Raw genomic sequence first — 24,274 nt, forward strand, 5'->3', positions numbered from 1 at the left:
GAGTAAATGAATTAGATAAATGAAAATACAGTAAAATATAAACGAAATTTCTCAAGTAGCTCTTAGTGAGCCAAAACTCCCAGATATTCAACAAATTATATGTGTAGAAGAAAGGCTTGTGAATCTTCAAATGCCTGAGGTGAACCACAGTGAATGCTGGCTCTGGTCCCTCCAAGAAACCAACAATTGGCTGAAATAAGGGGAGCTGGAATTCCAGAGCACGTTTGGTCTCTGATTCTCTCTCAGTGGGTTCCAGGAGTTCAGAGCAGGCTTCTCTGTCCCGCCCCCAGGCACACCTGACACCCCTCCACGTGCACGCTGTCAGCTCCTACCTGCCTTGCTTACTCCCAAAGGGGGAGGGAAAGGAACAGTCAGGTGCAACCCAGCAGGGGGAGCGGGTGAGCTGGCCCGAGGGCAGCCCGAATTGGTCCCAGAGTGTGGGTGTGGGTGTGGGGTAATTTGGGTGGGAACATCGTGGAGGCTCCCACGACGAAGTCCCGCGCCTCGTTGGTGGGGTGTGTGCAGAAAGAGCAGGGATAAATAGGAGGCTCCCTCCGCCCAGCGACACTCTCGGACCAGCCGCCCGCTGGCCCTGGGTGTTTGGCTGCCCTGGAGCCAGGGTGCCAGCCTGAGTAGTTTCGTTTCCTGCTGGCTCCGGGATTAGTTTCCAGGCACCCCCTCGGGCGCCCGTGGCCGGGGAAGGGGGCGCAGGAGGAGGTGGGAGACTCGTCGAGGGGCTTCCCGGCCCCGCAGCGCGGGGTTGATGGACCGGGCCGCCCCGGGCAGCAGCGCCAGCTCCCTGCCGCTGCTCCTGGCCCTCGCCCTGGGTAAGTGGCCGCTCCGGGCACGGGAGCCCCAGGAGGAAAGTCTGGGGTGGAGTCGCAGGGAGGGCGAACCTTGATCCGCGCTGGCAGTTGGACCCGAGGGCGCACGGGGGCTGGCAAGGGCGGGTCGGAGAACTTGGACGACGGGGAGAGCACCAGGTTAAGGATCCGGCAATTGGGCACCTGGGGCTGCACCTGTCGGGGCTGCACCTGACTGTCCCCGGGCGCGTGGGACGGCTGGAGGGCGGAAGGGCCCCGTGGGCCCCGCTGCTGGGGCTGCAGACGCGGGAGCAGAGCCGGCGGGTGAGGAGCGGTGGGAGGGAAACCCACCAGAGGAAGAGCCTGGGAGGCTGGACGGGAAGGCTGTCCCGGGGGAGGAGGAGGAACGGCAGCTCCCCGGCGTAAGACGCAGGCCGCGAGCGCCCAGAGAGGTGGAGTGCCGGGAGTGCGTGCCCCGCGTCTCAGCCAGAGCCAGGAGGGGGCAGACCCCCGGAGAGATGGGAGGGGACTGTGGCCTGGGAGTGCATTATTACACCGATTTCTTGCTGAGGCAGGTGGGAGGAGCTGGAGGAGAAAAAAAGACAACTTCTGAGACCTGAATCTCCTGTGGCTGATAGGAAAGGAAAACGACGTATTTTACTTAGGGCACTATGGATGAAATACATAGATGCTTTACTTGGAATATATCATTTCCTGGTTTAAGGAGAAATTGCAGGGCAGTGGGAACTTTTCTTCTTTTCGAAGGTAAAATCTGGGTTGTTAGGTTAGGGACCACTGGGCGGAGTCACCTGGTGTGAGGGAAAGTGGCCAGAGGGAGGAACGCAGGATGCCTGGAATCCGTTAGAGGCTGTCCTCACCACCTGGGGGGTCAGTTCGGTCGGAGAGAGTGCTGGAACTTCAGGTGCTGGGGACAGTTAATGCAGCTGGAAGCAAGGCTGCCCCTGCCCTCCAGGGCAGGAAGGGAGCAGGAAGACAGCTAGGTGGGAAAATCCGTCTACTTCAAGGCGTTCCGTCTGCATCATGGTCATTGTGAAGGGGTGAAGGGAAGTGAGACCAACAAGATTTTGTCGTCTCAGCTGGGGTGGTGGGTGGGCACACCGGGGCTTGGGACATTAATGTGGGAGGAGGAGAGTCTCCACAACTGAAGTGTCTACAGCTTCAAGTCTGGGAAGGGCTAGGATTTCTCTTACGGAGCAGAAAAGAGCTGGAATCTAAATGGAAACTCTCATTTGGCTGTGCTCTTGGAGTAAGACAGGTGGCTAAAAAGGTGTTGTGACCTTGGTTGGCGGTGGATTAGACTGAAGAGCATGGGTAGAAAGAAGGGACTGACTTAACCAATCATGCAGAAGGAGAAGTCAGGGACAGTTTAGTGGTGGAGTGATGTGGAGCCTAGCGAAGAGCAATGGGTCTGAGAGTTAGGCCCCCAAACAGAACTGATGCTTTTGCCAGTAGTCCCCCCTTATCTGCAAGTTCACTTTCTACAGTCAACTGCCATTTTAACTGGGAAATTCCAGAAATAAACAATTCATAAGTTTTAAATTGCACCGTGTTCTGAGTAGCATAATGACATCTTGTGCTGTCTCGCTCTGTCCCACTGGGGACATGAATCATCCCTTTGTCCATCATATCCACTGTACATGCTACCCCCCGGTTAGTCACTTAGTAGCCATCTTGGTTATCAGATCCACCATCCTGGTATGGCAGCACTTGTGTTCAAGTAACCCTTGTTTTACTTAGTAACGGCTCCAAAGCCCAAGAGTAGTGATGCTGGCAATTCAGATATGCCAAAGACAAGCCATAAAGTGCTTCCTTTAACTGAAAAGGTGAAAGTTCTCAACATAATAAATAAAATCGTATAGTGAGGTTGCTAAGATCTACAGTAACTTTACTACAATATATTGTGACAATTCTAGTTTATTTTATTATTGTTAATCTCTTAGTGTGCCTAATTTATAAATTAAACTTTATCATAGGTATGTATAAATAGGAAAAAGCTTAGTATATGTAGGGTTCAGTACTAGGGTTCAGTACTATCTGAGGTTTCAGGCATCCACTGGGGGTTTTGGAGCACCCTGCAGATAAGGGGGGGCTACTGTAGTGGATGATGGTGGTATTCTTTTCCTCCACATTCTCTGGATGGTCCAAGCATCACAGTATTTACTGAAATTCTACTACAGGCCACAGGATGGTGGAGTATATGGGAAAGGGGGTGGGAAGAAGGCTCAAGAAATGCCTGAGATGTGATTCCTGCCCTTAAAAGATGTTATGTTGAATTTGGGAATGCAAGACATAAAACAATAAAAGAAAAATTCATGAAACCAGACAAGGGAGAGCTCCACAGTGAGGGAGGGAGTAGTGGACAAAGCCGCCTGAGGGCATGAGTGGGTGCCTTGAAGCTGGGGGAGGATTGGAAATAGTAGGGAAGAGAAGCTGATGATAGACAAGAGAAAAAACATTTAGTAAAGGGTTGGTGATGGGAATAAGATTGCTTTACTAGAGAGACAAGCAGTCAGCCTGCCCAAAAGTAGAATCTATGACATGCAGATACATTATGAAGAGCCAAAAACGCCAGATTAAAATATTTGGACGTGAATCAATGAACAGTTACAGCCCATCATAAGTCTTGAATGTGGAGATGGATATAATGCAAATGATGATTTAAGGAGGTAAATCTGGCAGTGGGGTGCTATTTGGGAGGAGGTGAGGGGGGCTGTGGGCCAGAGGACCTGACTATCTCTTAGGTGTGATCCAGGCAGAGCTAATTCCGGCCTAGATGAGGGTGAAGTGCCAGCAGAGATGTAATGGTGGAAATGATTATTCCAGGTCAATGGACAGTCTTCCCTCTTTACTATCACACAGTGCTTTATTTTTTTTCTCAAAACTTGTCAAAAGGCAGAAATGAAAAAAACAAAACTCTAATCCAAGGCTATTGTACACCCAGGGTAACTGAAATGTACAACTGCCCTGCGGGATGTTTGGCCTGGGGAATTGAACTCAGTCTCTAGATGCCCTTAAAGCTCCACTCCTTGCAAAATGCCAAAGGATGTAATTTGTTGGCATCAGTGTTTTCATAAAGTCGTCCTGTTTTTCTCATACGCACTTTACTTTTAAGTCACATTCCTAATTTATCATGTTATTTTATTTACTTTTTGAAAAGAATGTGTTGCAATGAGCTGTGATGCACTAGCATGTGTGTGTGTGTGTGTGTGTCACAGAGGAAAGTGCCTTGAGAACTGGCACTGAGCAGCCACGAGACTGGTTCCAGCTCTGCTATTCTGTGACTCCATGTCTGTAAGTTACAACTTTCTGGGCATTGTTTTTCTCATTTGTAAAATGAAGGGGTTGCTTTAGATGAAACTAAGGTGCTTACCAACCTGACATTCTACTGATCTTTAACCAAGATTTCTACTGGGAGATTTAAGAGAAAATCTCTTTACATTAGTATTTGACTTCCAATTACTTTGTAATGGGATCTTTGTTCATGCAAACTTTATCATAACAGAGAGAATCGTGGATGCTTGTTTCTTTGATAAATATGATAAAGGGACAATAACTTTGTTGAAAGTGTCTTTTTTTTATCTAAAAGAAATTGGATTGTTCCCTTTAATTTTGTTTTTTAATTTCTCTCTCTCATTGAGTTGCTATATAAAACTAAAGCTAAAATCATAACTGGTTGAAAAAGGAAAAAACATTTCTTTTTTAAAAAACGAGTGAGTTTTAAGGTAAAAAAATGTGTTCCCCTCCTTCTTATAATCTAAAACATTAACACTGGTAAACTGATTTTAAGTCCTGCTTGAGAATGTGAATGTATTCATGATGTCATATCTAGCTTTCAAGTTACGAAGCAGGTAGGTGGCAGTAAGTAAAATTCCCATTGTACATAGGAAGTAACTGAAGCCCCAAATGTGGAAAGATTTGAGGATTTGCCTCTTGAGTTGTACTTTTGGCTTAGAAGAGCATTTGGAGGTTTTTTTTTTCCCCTCTTCAAAAATTCCACGTTTTGCAGGCAGCGCTTGCCCATTAACAACTGTTACAAATCAGTTTTTGCTATTGTTCCATTCTCAGTTGTTGTGTGGAAATTCCCAAATCATTCTGGAAGCCCCTAGTAGTGCAGGCATACCTTGCTGTGCCTGTGAAGGTGCCCCTGCTGCAGCTTGGCCTGTCAAGGTCTGTGCTAAAGATGGAGGTGCAGAGGCTCAGAGTACTTAAGTCTGTTCCGGGGACCCAAGCTTCCGGCAGTGGCCCGTCCCTGCTGAGACTGCTCACCCCAGTACGCCTGTGCTCCTAAAGTCTACAGAGAGCCCAAGGGGAAAACCTCATCTTGTTCTTTCTCACCCTTTTATGTGATGTGAATGTCACTAGGAGGCTGGGTCAGGGCACAGTCAGAGGGACAGGCACCAAGCTGGACCCTGAGTCACCCCTCTGATCCATGAACCATGCTCGTCAGCTTCTCCATTGGGATTAGTTCTTCCTAGGAGTTTCCAGACAAGCCAGAATCCAGGCTGCATGCCGTTCAGGCTTAAGCCGTGATCCTGATACACTTCCCAAACTGCTACGACAAACCCCTGGATCCACAAAGAATCCGTGGATAAGCTGGTCAGGACTGCTCCAAAGTAAAATTAAAGAGGAAAGTAATTTGATTAAAAGGGATATGCTTTGTACTGCTAATGACTGCTGGCTTTCCCAGGCATATCTGTATCTTAACAAAGGAATCTTGGTAGCTCAGAAGAATTTCTAATTGCTGGAATTTAGAGAAATTTCTTTAGATGATTGGAGAGAGATGGGGGAGTCAATCTCAATTCACATTGATTAGGCAATAACCTCCTTTGATCATCAGCAAGGCCAAGTCAAATGGCCGTGAAGTACTTTTATTCATTCCTTACATTTTTGGGAGGATATGTAGTATGTTATTTACTTCACCTGTAGACCTGAGGCATTGATTCCAAAACAGTGACAAAAAGTCTAACAATGTTTATGTGCAGCCTTCTTTCAAAGTACCCTAGCTAGTTGTGTAACAGGATGAGTTACTCATGTAACATTTTCCTCTTTGCAAAATCATGGAAGTATTCGTTCATTTAGTCTCCCTGACTTTTGAGGGGACGCATAAAGAGTGCCTAGCACATAGTGGGAGCTCAAACATATTAGTTAATTGAATGAATGAATGCAAGTGGCTGTTGGTGACAATGCCCAGTCATTAAAAAGACAGCAGATTCAGTAAAGAAAACAGTTCTATTTTTTGTTGGCAAAACACAGTCACAATTCGGAGAAGTTGCAGCAGGACATATCTTTTCATCTTTTTTAACATGGGACTTGCTGTCAGCAGTGCTAGAGGGTCACAAAAGGACCTTTGTTTTGCAAGTAGCAAGTCTTCTTCTGTTTCTGTGTCCTGCTTTGGGGATTCAGAACTGCTGCATGTCTCTCACATACTTTGTTCAAGGGCAGACCTAATTAGTCAAAATATAGCCTTTAAACAGTTAAAATGAGTGTGTAAACAGGGGAGGGAAGGGCATTGGACTCAGGACATGCTCCAATGGTTCATGAAAGGATGCCCTTTGAAGTCTGTGAGGTGTGAGTTGATTTGCTTTCTTGTTTGATAGAACTTTTTCTAACATACATGTGTTTCATTAGCTGGAAGTAACAAAGTTGTTATATTTATGGGTTTCTGTTTAGTATTAAATAGAATAAAAACCTTTGGTGGACCCTCACACGGTGAGATAGATTTGCTGTGGAGGCTGACTGTAGTCTGGCTCGTTAGCTTGGCTGGTTAACTTGAGGAATTCCTAACTAATCTAACATTGTATATAAATACGTCATAGCCGTGCATTGTGTGGATTTCTTGATGGTGAGATTTAAGCACATGATACACAGACCTCTGTCCTTCATGCTTTGGGATAAGCCATGTGGTCCAGGCCTTTCCAACATGGGAGAGGTCAGCTTCCCCTGCCTCCTGGTGCAGAAAGCCCAGTAGCAAGGCTGGAAAACAGTCATCCGAGCTGAAGGAGGCACTTTTATGAGATCCACACTTGTCTTATTCATGACCACCTTCCCATTGAAATGACATTCTAAGTTTCTGATTCTCAACCGGTCCAACCTCCTAGGTTACTGTGTACTCAGATGTCTGCTTGACCTTAGGTATGGAATTCTAGAGTAATAATTCTTTACATTTTGGGGAACTTTACAATTGAAAAAGCATTTTCATACCATTATCTCATTAAATTTTCACACCAAAAATAATAGCAGGGTGCTTATGTAGCATGCATGCCAGGCACTGTGCTAAGAGCATAATAACTCACTTCATCCACATAACACTATCTACTTAACACATAAGCTAGACATCATTATTATTGTCATTTATGGAGGACAAGATGGAACACAAAGGCGTTAAGTCACTCGTCTGAGGTTCTGGCTTTATGAGCATGAACTATGAGGGTGAGGTGACAGTGTCTGGATCATAGCAGGTAAATATTTGTTGTTCAATGAGTTATATGGGGGAGACAGGACACTAAGGTGCAGTGCAATGACACTTCATTGCATTTAAGAGGAAAAATCAGCACTGGGACCTAGTTCTTACAACTTATTTAAGAAGCATTTAAGTTCATTCTAGCTTTCTCCTAACCTCTTTGCTTTCTCTGCTGCCTACTCATATATCATGCTCTGGCTACACCTCAGATTCTTGGACTCCTGGCTCTTTCTCCTAGCCAGGAAACCCTGCTTGCTCACATCCCAGGCCCATGCAGTTCCAGCTGATAGTGGACAGTTGGTGTTGGTCAACCAATTGTTGTACTTTGGTCTATGCCCAGCGTCACTTTGGCCATCCTTCTCTGACTGTGTCCTTAAACCTGAACCTGTGGGGTGACTCCTGTACTTCCCTGGACTGCTTGCAGCACTATGACACTTAGGGGACACTCAGGGCAGTGGAGGGGGCTGACCTTGCTTTATATTCCCCTTGATTGGGCCTACAAGCCTATTACTGAGAACAGGTAAAAAGAGCATATCCCAAGGAAGTGTGAGTTGTGGTCAAGAGTGTAGACCTTAAGCCAGACCCTCTAGGCATGACCTTCCTGGTACTGTGATCACCAACTCCTTAATCTTGGGCAAGTCTCTTAGACCCTGTTGGCCTCAGTTTCCTCATCTATAAAATCCACTAGTAATAGAACCAAGGCTATTATCTGGATTAAATGAGTTACTGCATAAAGCACATAAAATGTGCCTGAAACATAGTGAGTTCTGGATAAACATGAGCTATTATAATAGATAACATGAAAGTACAGAAAAATCACTAATTGTGATCAGTATCTTTTAAAAATCATGGATATTTTGATTCTGGGTACTTCCTGACTATAATCAGGGTCTACCAATCAATGGAAAAACTTTCTCTTGCTTTTATTTCTCAAATTCCTGCTCCCACTGGTTATGAAATAGGCAATAGATAAAAATTCCCAAAACAATTCTATTTTGATTGGCTTTGTTAGAAAGGGACAAATGTTAAAAATAATCCTGCAAAAGCAAAATGCATATCTACTTTCTAAAAATGTCTCTGTGTATTCTTCTTCATCTGCTAATTCTGATCTTAGTTTTATGCGATGAAAAGCTTTGCAGCACATGCCTGGCATTGATACCAAAACCCAGCATCTTAAGGTGAATCAGACTCAAAAGTCAGCCTGCACTAGCAGATAAAACATGAAATATTAAAAGATAATTTTAATATTTTAGGTGATGTCATCAAATTGGGGTTATCTCGTTTATTTGAATTATACAAATAATTACCTTAATTAACAAGAAATAAAACTGTCATTTTGGAAGAATGAATGTTGACACAGTGTCAAAATTTGTTTCTAAATATTCAAAAAAAATGGAAAGATAAACAGAAATTATTTCAGAAAAGTTTTCTTTTGACAAAATAATCTTTTACGAGTTTTAATAGCAGACGGCCACACATAAATATTAAGCTGTTCCATAATAGTTGCATTATAACATTGAAAAAGTTACTTAACCTCTCTGTACCTCATTCTCTCTTCTACAGAATGATAGTCATAGTAGTAGTACCTATCATCTAGGGACACAGGATCATTTTGAGGATAAAATGAGATAAAATAAAGAGGAAAAGATTTTGCAGAATAATTGGCAAATAAATGTCCAATATATTATTAAAATTCTCAACTTTGTAGATGTGAAGGTAACTTTTAAATTATTTCATAAGTATTACCTAAAAAGGAGAAATAGAATCATTGTGTTCATTAAGCCAATTAGACTGTAAGTGTTTGTACTTTGATCAAAGGAAATTGCTGTAATATTCACCACTAGGAGCAGGTGAAGGAAAAAAAGCAGGAATCTGCCCCAACACAGCTATGCTTTCAACAGTGCTCTGCACACTAGAACCTTAAAGTGTGAGTTCCACAGTAGCAGAGATTTTTGTCTGTTTTATTCACAGCTATGTTCTCAATGCCCAAAACAGTACCTGTGCATGGTAGGTGCTGAATAAATATTTGTTAAATGAATGAATCAGAGTGCAGATAGCCCAGGAAGTCTCGCTAGACCAAGAGCTTCTCATTGTGCATCACAAAGATCTTGATGTAAACTTTACAGTTTCGGCACAAGTACGCACATGTATACACTCACACACACACGTGTGCGGGCGTGCGTGCACTTTCTTAGCTTCTATAATAAAAAACCAACAATGCTTCATGTTTTCTAATAACTCTTCATATTCCATCTTTAATGTCTTGGATTTTCTAACAATGACTTGTTTCAGACAGTGTCTCACTGAGATGGCAGCTGTGCCTGGTTTTGCTGAGTAGGCTGACCTGATAGAATGAGATTTGTTCATGAAATTTAGGTATTGACTACCACTATCGGCAAAACATGAACTTATCCAAAAGCACAACTCTCTTGCCCATGGCGTGGTGTTGGGTGTGTTGTTGGAAAGCACTGTCTTTATTTCTAGAACCCTTAGTGAGGAAGACATATCTCAAAATTTCTAATAGTATTGCGAAGTGTATCTAACATTAAGGAGAATTGTCTAAGTATAAGTCATTGTCTTTCCAAAAAGAGTTTGTACTATATTGGGTAAAAATGTTCATCACAAATGAACATTGTATAATAGTTCAATATTTAACAAAGTTTGCATTACATAGTACAGACTAAATATGAGAGCAGAGAAGGAGAATTTATTATGAGTTGGAGTGACTAGGGAAAATTCACCAAGGAAATAGGAACTTGAGTTAGTTTTGCTATGACGGTGGTGGAGGAAAATGTGGGAGAAAAATTAGAAGGTGAACGAATTAATGATTACAATTTTTTGTGCAGCAGAGAGTGAGGATACCCAAATGCCTTGAAGAAAGAATTAATTTTATGTAGTATGAGGAAAATATTGGCTGAATAAGGACCTGGTTTCCAGAATGAGGACATTAGTCAGGATCCTGAATTCTTGACACAGTGCCATCTTTGCAGGATTTTGTAGGAATTGGAGCCAGGAGATTTTGTAATTAATATAAATTCATGCTTTTAATTACATGTTAAGACTTTACTTTAAAATATTAGGTGGTCTCCTACCTGAGGAACTTGTTTGAATACTTGGAGGTATCCAGACTCCATTTTACCATACGCCCTATAGCTGGGTGAAGAGTTGGCCTCACCCTTGCTTAATTCCAGATTAGAGGCTGAACGGAGTTGTTTACTTCATGGTTCTATCTTCCTGGTCCCTAACCATGTGCTGCTAGGCTAGGGGGTGGCTCAGAATCCAGAGGTAGCCCCTGGCCCATCTTGAGTAGCAATAGCACCTGGAGAAAGAGACTAATCCAAGAGGACCAACTGAAGAGAATTGACTCACGACCACACAACACTTTGAGAGAGAAAACCAAAAAGGAATGAACTTTATTCTTCTCCCTGAAAACTCCACCTTTTTCTATTGCAGCTTTATTCTCTAACGTTAAGAACGTCATTTTGTCCCTGACTCATGTCAAAGGGCTTCTTTCTTAGGAGTGTAGTAATAATGGATACAGGTAGCTATTGTGGTATTTTTCAGTAGGGGAGTAATACAGGAATGCAGTAGCTTAAATATTGGTTTTAGTGTGCAGAATGGATCAGAAGAAGAGAGACTAATGTAATAAGGTGAAAGTAGAGGAAGTTGTTAACTAGCCCAGAAAGTCTGGACCAAGCAATGGAGAGAAAGGAATAAATTCAATAAATGTTTCTAAGCAATAATTTATAGGCTATAATGACGTCATGTGAGGGTCAGGAAGGGGAGAGAAGAATGAAAGCCATCTCCAAGACTGCTAACCTGAGAGAGAAAGAGTTTATGGTACCAAACGTGAATGAAAACTGCTTTTTTGGGGGGGATGTGAACTGTTTTGGAGATATTCAAATGTCCCATGAGCACCTGAATATGAAGCATTTGAAATATGGAAGTTGACTTCGAATTAGAGCTGTGGAACCCAAATCTGATTGTTCTCCCAAGGAATGCAAAAAGAACAGGTCATCAGACCTCTTCCCAGACCCACTAAAGTCTGGTTGCTATGTCCCCAGGAAGCTAAATTTTTAAAGATTTTCCAGGAGAAGAGACAAATTTTTCTTACAGCATAATTGCAAATAATGTATTTAGATACTCTCCCCCTGCTAAAGGTGGAGCTTAATTCCTTGCTCCCTTTGAATATAAGCTGGACTTGGTGACTTGCTTCCAAAGAATAGAGTATGAAAAGGAAAAAAATAGTAACTTTACAGAGCAAAAACCTGGCAAACACTACCTTAACCAAGTGGCTAGCGTTAATATCACCCATGATATCATGTACCCCTCATATGATGTGATAGAGGAACTCTTCTCCTCCAGGGAGTTCATTAACCCATAATGTTATAATACAGTGTTATATTATAATATAATGTTATAATATAGTATGTATAATATAGTACATAATATAGTGTTCAAAACCTGTAACCCTGGTCCAATCATTATAAAAACATAAGGCAAATCCCAAATTGAAGGACATTCTATAAAATGCCTACCAGTACTCTTTAAATTTGTCAATGGAGTCATAAAAAACAAGGAAAAGACGGAGAACCTGTTACAGGTGAAATGAGACTAAAAATCTTGACACAGAAAAAGGATGTTAATAGAAAATTGGTGAAATCAGAATAAAGTCTTAAGTTTAGTCAATAGTAATGTATCAATGTTGATTCTTAGTTTTGATAAATGTACCCATGGCAATGATAATAGCATTAGAGGGAAAGGAAGTGGGTAAGGGGTGTACGAGAATACTCCGTACTTTGCAACTTTTCTGTAAATCTAAAATTATTACAAAAGTTTATTACAACAAAAGATTCTACAGGAGAGTCTAATGACTAGCCAGTTTGGACAATCACTTGGCTAGGAGATAGGGCTGAAAATATAAATGAATCACTTAGCTGATTATAATGTCAGGATCTAGCACAGTGCTTAGCACACAATAACTTCTCAGTAAATATTTGTTCAAATACTGAGTGCATGGGTATTTTGTGAGAGTGAATGGCTTTATAAAAAAGGAGCCCGGGGTGAGATTATAGAGATAGAAAGTAGAATGGTGGTTTCTAGAGGCTGGGAGAGGCGGGAATGGGGAGTTACTGGTTAGTGGGTATAGAATTTCAGTTTTGCACGATGAAAAGAGTTCTGGAGATGGATGGTGGTTATAGTTGTGCAATATGAATGTACTTATTACCACTGAACTGTACATTTAAAAATGGTTAACATAGTAAATTTTATGTTGCGTATATTTTACCACAAGAAAAAAAAATTGAAAAAAGAGAACTGAGAGTAGAGTGTTAGGGGTGTGGGAGTCAGAAAAAGAGCTGGCAGAGTTGAGTGAAAAGGGAAGGATAAGTTAGGAAGCCAAGATCGGGAGTGGATTCTGCATGGGAGATTTGGGAAGGGCAACCATATCAAATATGGCGGAGACGGAGGAGGCAGAGGCTCGAGAACAGGCCACCGGTGAGTGAGCTATGAGGAAATCACTGGTGCTTTTGAAAGACCAGAGACAGGAGGTTAGTGGTAACTGAAGAAGCCAAGGACACACACACACACATACACACACACATGACTGAGAGGATAGAAGTTGGAATAGTGGGTAGCATAGAGAAAGTTTTGGTTTATTGAGGTCCAACTTCAAATACTGCAGTTGAAACGTTATCTCAAAGATCTCTTCTGTTTAGTTGAGAGGGCATTAACTTGGATTAATGAGCTAAAATTCCAGGAAGACAGCTCTCATCTTAATTTAGGAAGAGTCTTCTTCCAAGTAGAGCTGGCTTGGGATTTGGTGAGCTTCCCATACCTGGATGTGTTTGTTGTCTGGCTGGCTCTTACAGGGAGTTGTGTAGAGGTAATTCCCAGGTGAGGCAGGAAGTGGATCAAGTGACCAGCAAGGGTTCTCATGTCTCTAAGAGCACAGGATATGTTACTGCACTTTGGGAATGCTTTGGAGGTTGGTAGATAGAGTTTCAAACTAAGAAATTGTCAGTGGATTTCTCTTGGAAGAAAAGTAAAGGCAGGCCACTTGTAGACCTGGGAAACCAATGGCAAAGGATTTTGAAAAAGAAAACTACTTGAATTTTTCCCCTCAAAACTGGATTCAGAGGCTATGCCTTCTCATGAACCTCACCTTGGGATATAGTACTAATCCTATGCCCCAGGCTCAGTTTTTGCCTTAAAGACTGCATTCTTTATATTTTACTATCTATTAGGGTAATAGTTATCAACTGGGACCCTACTGTGAAGGGAAAAAACCCCCAGCATAACTCTAACTGATAAATTATATTGACAAAAATTTCAAATATTATTATTTCAGGAGACACATTTCTAACATTGCCATCCTATGATAGAAAACTTCTGTGAGAAAATTCTTTCATCATTTTTAGGTAAATGACAACTATCCTGTAATGGGGGTAAGAAGAATGATTGGAAGAGTGATTTAGATACAAGATGAAACCACACACAAGAATGATAAGCTGTATTTCCATTTGCCTTTCCAGAAGCATAACAAAGGAAATGCACCCCATTCTTTCTTACTGATTTCTGCCCAGCAGCACTTATCACTATTAAATACTTATTGAGTGGTTTTCTAGACTGGTCAGATTCTTTATTGGGAATCTGTCTTTCAGGATGTGGCGAACAGACATTGCAAAGCTTCAACTGGAATTATGTGGTATGACTCTTTCTTAATGTGTCTTATTTTCATAGGTCACTCATGAAAATCAATTGAGTTATTTCACAGTCACACCACACACATCAAGAAGTCCCTTGTTTCTTAATACTTCTTTGTATAATTCTTCACTCCAGCTGGACAGCTTTAGTCATTGTCTCCCAAACATACTAAGCTCATTTCTGTGTCATTGCCTTTGATCCAGTTTAGTTCCCAACACTTTTTGTGAAAATTTTCCCTACAATTTCTCCAGCTTAACATATTGCCTTTCTTAGGAATACCAATAGAATTTATTTTCTATATACCTGGCACTTAAACTATGCTGCCTATTTATTTGTTTATATTTCTGGTCTCTGCAAATGGTTTTATCAAAAAATATAATAATGGATTAATGTTAAATCAGGTTGGCTTACCCTAACTCATTTTAAGGGCCTAAATTTTGGTGCTTTTTCAGGTTGGGTAAGCATCACTCTGAAATCCTGGATCCTTTTCTTTACCATTATTAAACTTTGTTGACTATTTCCTCGTGGGTCAGAGGCTGTGTTATCGCTGGATCCAGAGGCCAGCTCCACTATTCCTCTTACTTTGCACTTGGATAATCCTCCCTGATAACAAATTTTTCTTTTTCCCTGGTTCCTTTTGCCTTTTCTCTTTAAACTACTATGGAAATTCAGTGAGCCCAGAGCTTTTCATTTAAAGTATTACAATGTCTGACTGTCTGGTCTGGCCTTATCATAAAGTAATGGGAACCAAAAAGTCAAGCTTTGACAACTGATGATTTCTAAGAAACTAGGTCTAGGTTATTATGGGGCTCCCATTCAATTTAGTCATTGTTGTTACAGATTTAATAATGATCATGGTGGGGAAAAAAAGAGGTTGATATACTGGCAACACCATTACTATGGTGTTGACAGTTTTCAGATATATGAGTTAGTTTGTGTATGGCAGGTTGTTAAATTACTTCTCTCACTGGGCTTTAAAAATATAAGATTGTGGATTACTTTTATGATTTAAAAGAAGTGTTATCCATTATTCTTAGCCTTTCTTAAACAGGAAGATATTGTTTCTACCTTTTGGAATAGAATTTTACATTGAAGGAGGAAGGAGTTCATATTTTACTTTCCTAATTTTGAATGAACATAAACTATTTGTGAAATCCTCTTATTTTTTCTCTACCCTTATCTCTGCTTCCCCTCCAGGCCCTGAAAATCCAGAAGCCTGTCTTTCAGTTTTATAGAATAGGCAATTCTCTAGGTGGTGTGGCTTGAGAGATCTTGGAAAAACTCCTCCTTCCTGGAACATGGCTCTCCATGAAATGTCCTGATGCTCCAAATCCTCACTGTATTGGGACGTAAGCATTGTGCACCCCTTTAGAGCCCTTCAGCTACTTCCTTTGTCTCTTGCTTGGCTCCCCACCTACAGCAAATTGCCCCTCTTTTTGGACTTGGCTAGAACAGCATGTTTCCAGGGCATGCCTTCTGGCCTCTCACTCACCAAGAATCCAGAGATGGGGGAAGTTAGCACCCTGGAGGGGGGATTTTTTCCAATTACAAATGGGTGATGAAAGTGATTGGGGCAGGCAAGTTCCTCCTTCATTCTTTCTTCCATGGACTACTTCAAGGCAAAGTTCCTTTTTGAACCCTTTCCGTAGCCCATGTATGAGTGAATATGTATCTGAGCACATTTCTGTGTCCCAATGTGACTCATCTTGGAGCTGCACCAGCATGATGGGTACACACATTACATTACCCTGTCTCTTTCTGTGCTCCCTTTCCTTTTTTCTCATTCTCATGGCCCAGGGCTTGTACCTCCCAAATAAAGGGCTAACCCCTTAATCTGTATCTCAGGCTCTGCTTTTGAGAAGATCCAGGTTGAAGCACTTGATTGTAGAATATTTCTTTTGAGTTAAGCAATTTTTCTTTTTGCAGGTATGCTTTGAAAGCAAATACATTTAAAAAGGGAAATACATTAAAGAGTGATGCTCTGTTTAGGGCAATGTTAAAGCAGGATGAGGATACTAGTCTATAGGAGGGCAAAAGACAAAAACAACAAAAGATAGAAAAGAAGTTAACAAGAAAAGATGGAGGAGAACACCAATGTCAAACTTCACCTATTTCACAGTTTTTGTCTCAGTCAACCACAACCCACAATCATGTTAAACACCATTTCCACCCTCTAATATTTTTTTTCAACTCCTTGTTAGACGTGATCTCCTTTTGGGCTTGGAAAATGCTCTGTGTATAGTATGCATACTCAAGATTCTGTTTTTCTTCCTGGCAAGGTAGATGCAATGGGAAAATTCCCCAGGTGCTTAGAGTTTTCACTTTGAATGTTGGTTTAAACCTTAAACACTTTATTTTTCTTTAATGAGGGATATGATTTATAATCCATTTGGTAGTACCAGCTAAGATCTGACTTTACCTGCTGTATTTGTATTGCTTAACCAACCCACTGAATCGGTAATCCCGTCTGACATAAACAGGACACTGAGTGACTGGTAGAATTTTACTGAGAATGTGAAGAACCATCCATGTGGAAGATGTCATATTTCTGTTAGTCAGTTGAGGCGCATTCATTTCAAATTTCTTTGAAAAACACTGGAGGGGCTAGCCTGGTGGTGTAAAGTGCCTGTGCTCTGCTTCGGCAGCCCGGGGTTCTCAGGTTTGGATACTAGGTACAGACCTACACACCACTCATCAAGCCACGCTGTGGCAGTGACCCACATACAAAATAGAGGAAGATTGGCACAGATGTTAGCTCAGCGACAATCTTCCTCACCAGTAAAAAAAAACCACTAGAAAGAAACAGCATGTAGAAAGACCAACATACAGTTTTGCCTCACAAAATACATACATATAAGCACACTGTGAAATGTAGCATGTGGATGTATGGGTATTTATCCTTTGTAGTTTATTTCGTAAACATATTTTATACAAAAGTCAAATTATACCATAAATGTAGCAATTTGTCAATAGCCATTTATGAGATTGAGAATCTAATTTAAAAAATTGTTTTTTATTGAGGTAACATTGGTTTAGAATGTTAAATAAGTTTCAGGTGTACATCATTATATTTCAGTTTCTGTGTGGATTACATCATGTTCACCACCCAAAGAGTAACTATGATCGTCACCATACACATGTGCCCTTTTATTTCTTTTACCCTCCCCTGGATTAATTAAAATTCCTTTTTACTTTAGGCCTCTTATAGCTGCTATTTTATTGCGTGCCTATCCTGTGCCAGGCATTACCAAGGTTAATAATTCATAATCTATTTTTTCCCTTTCTTTAAGCACATAGCTAAATCTTTACCACACAAGTTACATATTATGGGTCTCAGTTTACAGACAAGGACCCTGAAGTTCAATGCTTGAGTAAATTAAGCATAATCACAAAACCTGTGATTAAAAGGTACACCTAGGATTCAAATCCAGTTCCATTTGACTCCAAACCTATCCTTTTCCCATTAATCTATATTGCTTTCCTCTAATGTAAATGCAATTTCAGGATTTGAGTGTGAAATATTCTTCTAGTTTCTGCTTATGTTCATCAGTTGATAAATTCCCCTTTGATTTACAATTGGATTTGCTAATGAGACTTGGAGTGTGATTCAAATCTGAAAATGAGGTTGATGTGATATCATAGGAAATCATTGAATTTAGTAGACCCAAGTGGAAGTTAAGATACCTAAGAAAATGTCCAAAATCATCAGACTGTAGAGGAGTGGACATTTTGCAATAATATATTTCTTTTTCAAATACAAAATGCACTTGGCTCTAAAAGTGGAAAATTCATCTTAGAGATGAGGCAAATACAGCATCCATGACTGTTTAGGTTGGTCACATTTGATCTTTTTAAATAGTTGACCCAGCTGGTGTAAGACTTACCTCAGCATTAACAGTCACTTTGAGACAGCGGACAGCGGTCACGCTCCTTGCCAGGCTGTGTCTCTTTGAATACTTGCATTGTTCCCAGTGGCTTCACTCCCTGTGCTGGCTGACAGGAATAACACTTCTAATACGTCCTGCAATTTTCATTTGAGACTCTCAAAATGCCTGCAAGTATATGGAGCTTTGACTCACTGAAGTAGAATTGGGTTTCTTTTCCTTTTTTGTCTTTAATTTTATGAGAGGAGTTGGTATTTAAAAACTGGCCCCAGAAATAGGGACTCAATTTCCAGTCACTTAGCAAATGCAGCTAATCTAATATTATTCTGTTTTATTTTGCTTTTATTGCTTTAACGCATCTGAGAAATTCTGCAGACCAGATGAAGCAGGGAGGTATGGATAATAGGTTGAATGAAGAAAATAAGAAAACAAAAAGATTGTGAAATATTTGAATGATAGGTGAAAGCACAGTAACATTTAAGAGGGACAAGTAGAAAATCATTTTTTTATGTGAAAAATAAAAATGAAAGAAAACAGAAGACCAACAACACAGAACAAACTCGTCAATGCACTGCAGTATAAGAGATTTACTAGCGTCATTTTAGTTTAAGCAGAGTAAAACCTCACCATGTAATGGGACAGCCAGAAAGGGCTGATGTGCTATGGCACTGCGCTACCGGAAATGTGGTGCCCGCAATGTGGGAGTTGAGAGCCTTACTCTAGTCTGTCTTTGCCAGACCATGTGAAATGGCATTTTATTGTCACCTTGCGTTTAGAGGAAGATGACAAATCTTATGCGGGGTCTTGACGAGGTTAGGTCAAATACGGTTGAAGGAACCAGCATGCTCAGGCTGAAGAAGAGAAATCCTTTCAGGAAGACACGATAGTTGGCTTCAAATATATGAGAATCTGTCATGGAAAAGAGGGATTCGACTTATTCTAGGAGATCCTAATGAGCAGGGTAGAATTACAGGAAGGCAAAAACCAGTTCAACATAAGGAAGCATTCATAGAACTTTAGAAATAGGTGCTTAGTGGTTTTTTTTAATGAATGAATAACTGTGATGGAAAGAATGGATGAATGGTCTCACTGAATGGGACGCCTTAGAGATTTAAACTTTAAACTGAGATTTTAAACTTGGGGTTCGCACACTCTCCCAGTGGATGATTTTAGGGGCGTTGAGAGTTGGTTGGTAGGAGATTTTAATACCTCTATGGTTCTTACTAATTTTGAAATTTAATATAGTTTGTGACACCTTTGAATGAAAATTTTATGTTTTCCATATCTAAGTACCATATTTTCTTTCGTTTTCTCTAAAATACAGTCCATCCATACTTTCTCTGATAAAGATAGTGATTATTTTAATAATGTACGTTCCTTTACAAATTCTTTTACTATGTAATTTCACTTGACTAGATTATGAGATAGGCAGCGAACCTATGATCCTAATTTTTCTTGAGGAGAAAGTTCAGGATAGTTTGTTAATTAGCTCAAGGTCACATGGAGAGTTAATGACTGAGTCTGGTGATCTTTCCATAAGATAATGATACTTTCCCTAAGAAATATTTTAAGAAGTCAAAATTCGAGCCTTTGAGGCTGTGCAATTGATTTAGATTAAAGGAATATGCTAAAAATGAAAGCAATATTTTGGATAAAAAATGTTAAAGCAGGTTGGAGAGAATTGCGATGGTTCTCAACCAGGGTAATTTCTCCCCTAAGGAAACATTTGGCAATGTCTGGAGACATCTTTGATTGTGACAACTGAGGAATAGGGGGAGGAAGGGAGGTGGGATGTCACTGGCATTTCGTGGGTAAAAGCCAGGGATTCTGTCAGTCATCCTACAATGCACAGCCTCCCACAACACAGAATTATCCAGCCCAAATGTCGACAGTGTGAAAGCTGAGAAACCCGTTAGATGTTTTCCGTTTATTTTAGACCAGAACTTGGATTTCCTTAAACAATGAGGTGAGATGTATATGATATAAAATAGTGAAATGAGATGTATAGAATATAAAATACCTTTAAGCTCTTAGTTTCCAAAGGGTTTTCATTCACTCAAAATAAAATTATATTTGCCAGAATTGCTAACTTTGACTGCAAAGGGCTGTACATTGCAATTGCTTAAGAGGCCCCTGCATTTTGGGCTAAACTTTCCAACTTCTTCTGTCCCTGTTGGTAATCCATCATTTGCCTCTCTCCTGTACCTTTGGCTTCTTCCTGTCAATTATCTTTCACATTAAAAACAAAACAAAAAACAAAACAAATCTCTTTTTTTGTACATATTGACTAATCTTACCCCTTCCTTTCTCAGTTCAACATCTTTAAAGATGGACTTGACCTATTGAGTTTCTCTTCTCTTCTAATCAGCTAGTCAACATACATAGATTTTAAAAAATCAAATAGTACCAAAAGGCTCAAAACAACAAACGGCAGATCTTTGCACCATGTCTTCCTGCCTTTCCACCTCTGTAGAAGCGACATTTGACTCTTTCTTCTGTATTTACCTCTGTCTTGCTAAATAATTTGCTGGTAATGCTCTTTCCTGCCTTGTCAAGTTTGGACTTTACCTATTGAGTTTTCCTTCTCTTCTGATTCCAGTATAGTTACTATAGGAGGGATGCTCAAACCGTTTAAGATCTGACACGGCACAGATACTGAGTAATCACAATTGGTTTCCCCATAAGGTGTGTGTGGGCTAACTGCTGGTCCTGATTTTATGACAAATTTTTGTTAAATTATTAATGTTTACGTTATTATTACCATAAAAATATTATCCACTGCTGAAACAAATGATATACTGTGATTATGTTGTCTTGCTTGCACAATTTTTATTTTCCAGCGGTTATTAATTGATGCTTTAAAAAATCATTTATTCCTCATTAAAAGCTCATAATCTTCACCCTCTCTCTGAGTCTTTGCTGCTAGGCAGAGCTGATTCTCCATCCTGTGATACTCCTGTGTTCAGTTGTTGTGCTTATTACAATATACCTTAAAGATTTGTGCATCTATCTTCCTTACCAGGACATGAGCTCCTTGAGCTTAATGATAGTATCTGTTATCTTTGAACCTTTGGTGTCTTGCACTAGTGCTAAATATATAGTGCTTAATAAAAATTTGTTGAATTGTGGATGGAACAAGAGTGTCCTTTCTCTCTGAAGCAGCCTTCAGTATTGAGTAGATGGTTTAGTGAGCATTTCTCTGATTTCTGAGTGACTTCATTACAGATCACAAACTCAAATGTCTGTCAGGGTCTAGGCAGTTAAAATAAATGAGTGCAGCACCCTGATGGGGTCTGTGGCATTTAACGGTGTCATCTGCTGCTTAGCTCCAGCCAGCTGTTGCCATGAAGGTGTTTCAGACCTATGTTGCCAGACCTTCTGCTTTTTCAGTGGAAGCAGAAAAATCTAGATTTCATATGAACTATCTTGACCCAGTTTTTTAAAACTATGCAGATCAAGAAAATGGTCCTTCAGGCTGGATTTAGTTCATGGCCACCAGCTTATGACCTGAAGATAGTTGGGTGGGAGTAGAAAGAACAGTGCACACTACTCCAGCCTCTGTGCTTGCTGTTTGGTTTACCCAAGAATGCCTCTTCCCCAGGGGTCCTCTCCAGGGGCTCTCCCCAGTGGCATCCTTTTGCCAGGGGATGCGAGCATGTGGAGTGAGGCTTAGCAGAAGAGAGCCTGAGCAATGGCCCCAGGCTGCCAGAAGGTTCAGAGGGCCCAGGCAGGGTTTCAATGGAATCAAGACTCCCTCTGTTAGGCACAAGTGGAGCATGATGGGTTAAATTATGTGTGATAGTAAGAAGGAAGGCAAGTAGGCTGAAATTTTCATGCTACGTGCCAAGCCCTAGGCCTTTTCTTATGTTATGTAGTTTAAATTTTACAATAACCTCGAGAAGGGGATATTGTCATCCCCAGTTTGCAGGTGTTGAATCTCCATGAGATTTAAAGATTTTGTAAAATTCCCGTCATTAGAACAGGTTAACTCCAGAAGTAAGTCCTCCTGATTCTGCTCATGAAGAAAGCCCATGTGTAGGGTTTTAAAAATGAGTTAAATTTGTTTTATAATAATGAAGAAATTGATTGAAATTTTCCAGTAGAAATGGATATTGGAATTTTTTAATTTGAAGCTTGTTTTGTTTGTTTGTTTATCGATTGATTTATTCGTTCTTTCAGCATTTGTTGACTATCCATTGTGTTGTGTGTTGGATACCAGAATTACAAGGATGAGTAATACACAGTTTCTGTGCTTGACAAGCCCTAAATGATTGCTTGTTTCTGGTTTGTTCTAAGTGTGAAATGAGGAGGCCAGGTGTTGGATAAAAGATATGAAAAATCTAGAAATTTGGTGGTTAAATTGCATTTAAAAAAAAATCTGTCACTCCTTTTTGTCTTGTTGCAACAAACAAAATATGCTAGTAGAAAAATTAGAAAGTACAAATAAGGAAAATTACAGAAAAAGTCTCTAACAGTGTGAACAACTCTCTATCTACTTACCCACGTTTTTGACTGTTCATCTATATGGATATTTTTCACACTTTTATCACATACACATGTGGACAAACACAAATTACTGAGTAATTTGATTGAGCATTGTTTACATGCCAGCCCTGTGTTAAGTGCTTTGCATGCTTACCTGGTTGAATCCTCACAACAATGCTCTGAAGAAGAGAGAATAATTATCTCCACTTTGCCACTGAAGACACTGAGAGGTTATGAAACTTGCCTAAGGCATGTGGCTGTAACATGGCAAAATAGGTCATGAATCAGGACCAGCCCTGGTCGTGAATTCAGGACTAGCTAACTCCTAAGCCACATTATCTCTCCTCCTCTGCCCTCCCCTCCCCTCCCATCTCCTCTCCAATTTATTATAGACACTTTCAAACATATATAAAAGTAGAGAGAACAGCATAGTAATTGTTGGTATACCCACCACCCAGCTTCAACAGTTGTTAACATGAGGCCAATCTTGTTTCATCTATACCTTTCCCTCACTACTTTGTACCCTTCTTGCATTTTGGATTATTTTAAAGCAAGTCTCAGAAACATTAATTTCATTAATAAGTATTTAAATATATATTTCTAAGAGAAATGGGACTCTGTTTGTTACCCTAAACTACAATATCACACTTTAAACTACCTATAGCATTTCCTTAATATTATCTAATGTCCGGTCAGTGTCAGATTTCCCTGATTATCTCCTAAATGATTTTTTACAGTTGGTTTGTTGGTCCTGAATCAGGACCCATGCAAGGGCTACACACTGTATTTTAAACTGTTTTAATCACAACACAGTGTTCCTCTCTTCCCCATGCATTTACCTGAGGCCTGTCCTTCTCAGAGACAGATACTTAGCTGGAGGAACCTGAAATTTTTAAATAATTCTCACGAATTGAATATCTTGTTCTCACCTCCTCAGAAGGAAGCACACTCAATAGTTAATACCTGAGAAACATTGGGTCTCTGTGAAATGGAGAAAGTACATTGCCACATGGGTTCTGTTGATGCAAATAATCTATAATCAATCTATAAATCAAAGTTTGGAGTGAGTTTATTATAAGCCAGATCTGAGGACTATAGCCTGGGAGCTTCCTTCCCCCAAGAAAGGAAGCACACCCAATAAGTGGTGTGTACAGAGTGGTTATATACTGTCTTGGAACAAAGAGCATATATCACGTATGACAGGAATATCTCTTTCACTACTGTCACAAGATTCTTAGCTAGCACAGCAGGTCAGTGGTCACAAGATGAGTGTAGCAGATGGGTGGTCAGCAGGTGAGTGGTCACAAAGTGAGCACAGCAGGTCAATGATTAATCCTTAGTTTCTAGGAAGAGACTTTTGTCCTTAAGGAAATACTGATATGGGAGGAAGATGTATCCCTATCTTTAAGGGCATCATGCTCGTCCTTGGGACATTGTAAATGTTTAAAGCAGACGTACAATGCATGCTCAACAGGCCATATCAGGACCTTTTGGAAAAACAAGGTCAGGCCAAATTAGTTTTAAACCAAATGGCTTCCTTATATACTCCAAAATATCCAATTTCTTTTCATTTATTCATCAGCTCATCATCCATTCTCCCTGGAAATCCATCAGTGTGTTCATCCGGTGGCTGAGAACTCCCTCTATTTTTCTGCTTGCATGATAAAGCTCCATTACCAGCTATGACCAAATCTCCTCACTTAAGGTGCATAGTTAGGTGTAAGTGATGTTGGCTTGAAAAGTCTGTCTTGAGCTCTGAGCTTGAAAAGTGAGACATGCTGGCCTGTGTACCTCTCACTCGCTGCGGGAGAATGACCTGGAAATGGACGCCACAGGCTTGTTATTTTCACGAATGGGACATGACTCCGATAGAGTATTTTGCGCGGAGCAAATTTTCAAGTTTTCATATTTATTTT

General features: G+C 40.5%; 1 protein-coding gene across 1 annotated transcript in view; it reads left to right on the forward strand.

Annotated features, from left to right (window-relative positions):
• Nucleotides 1-490: 490 nt before the first annotated feature.
• BTC (betacellulin) overlaps nt 491-24,274 on the forward strand; it is a 43,058-nt gene continuing 19,274 nt past the window's right edge. The window contains exon 1 of the mRNA XM_046655602.1: nt 491-827. Coding sequence (XP_046511558.1) covers nt 764-827 — 64 coding nt within the window. The 5' untranslated portion in view covers nt 491-763. The remainder of the gene's footprint in view (nt 828-24,274) is intronic.

The sequence above is a fragment of the Equus quagga genome, chromosome 3 (genome assembly GCF_021613505.1).
Source record: "Equus quagga isolate Etosha38 chromosome 3, UCLA_HA_Equagga_1.0, whole genome shotgun sequence".
NCBI classification, from domain to species: domain Eukaryota; kingdom Metazoa; phylum Chordata; class Mammalia; order Perissodactyla; family Equidae; genus Equus; species Equus quagga.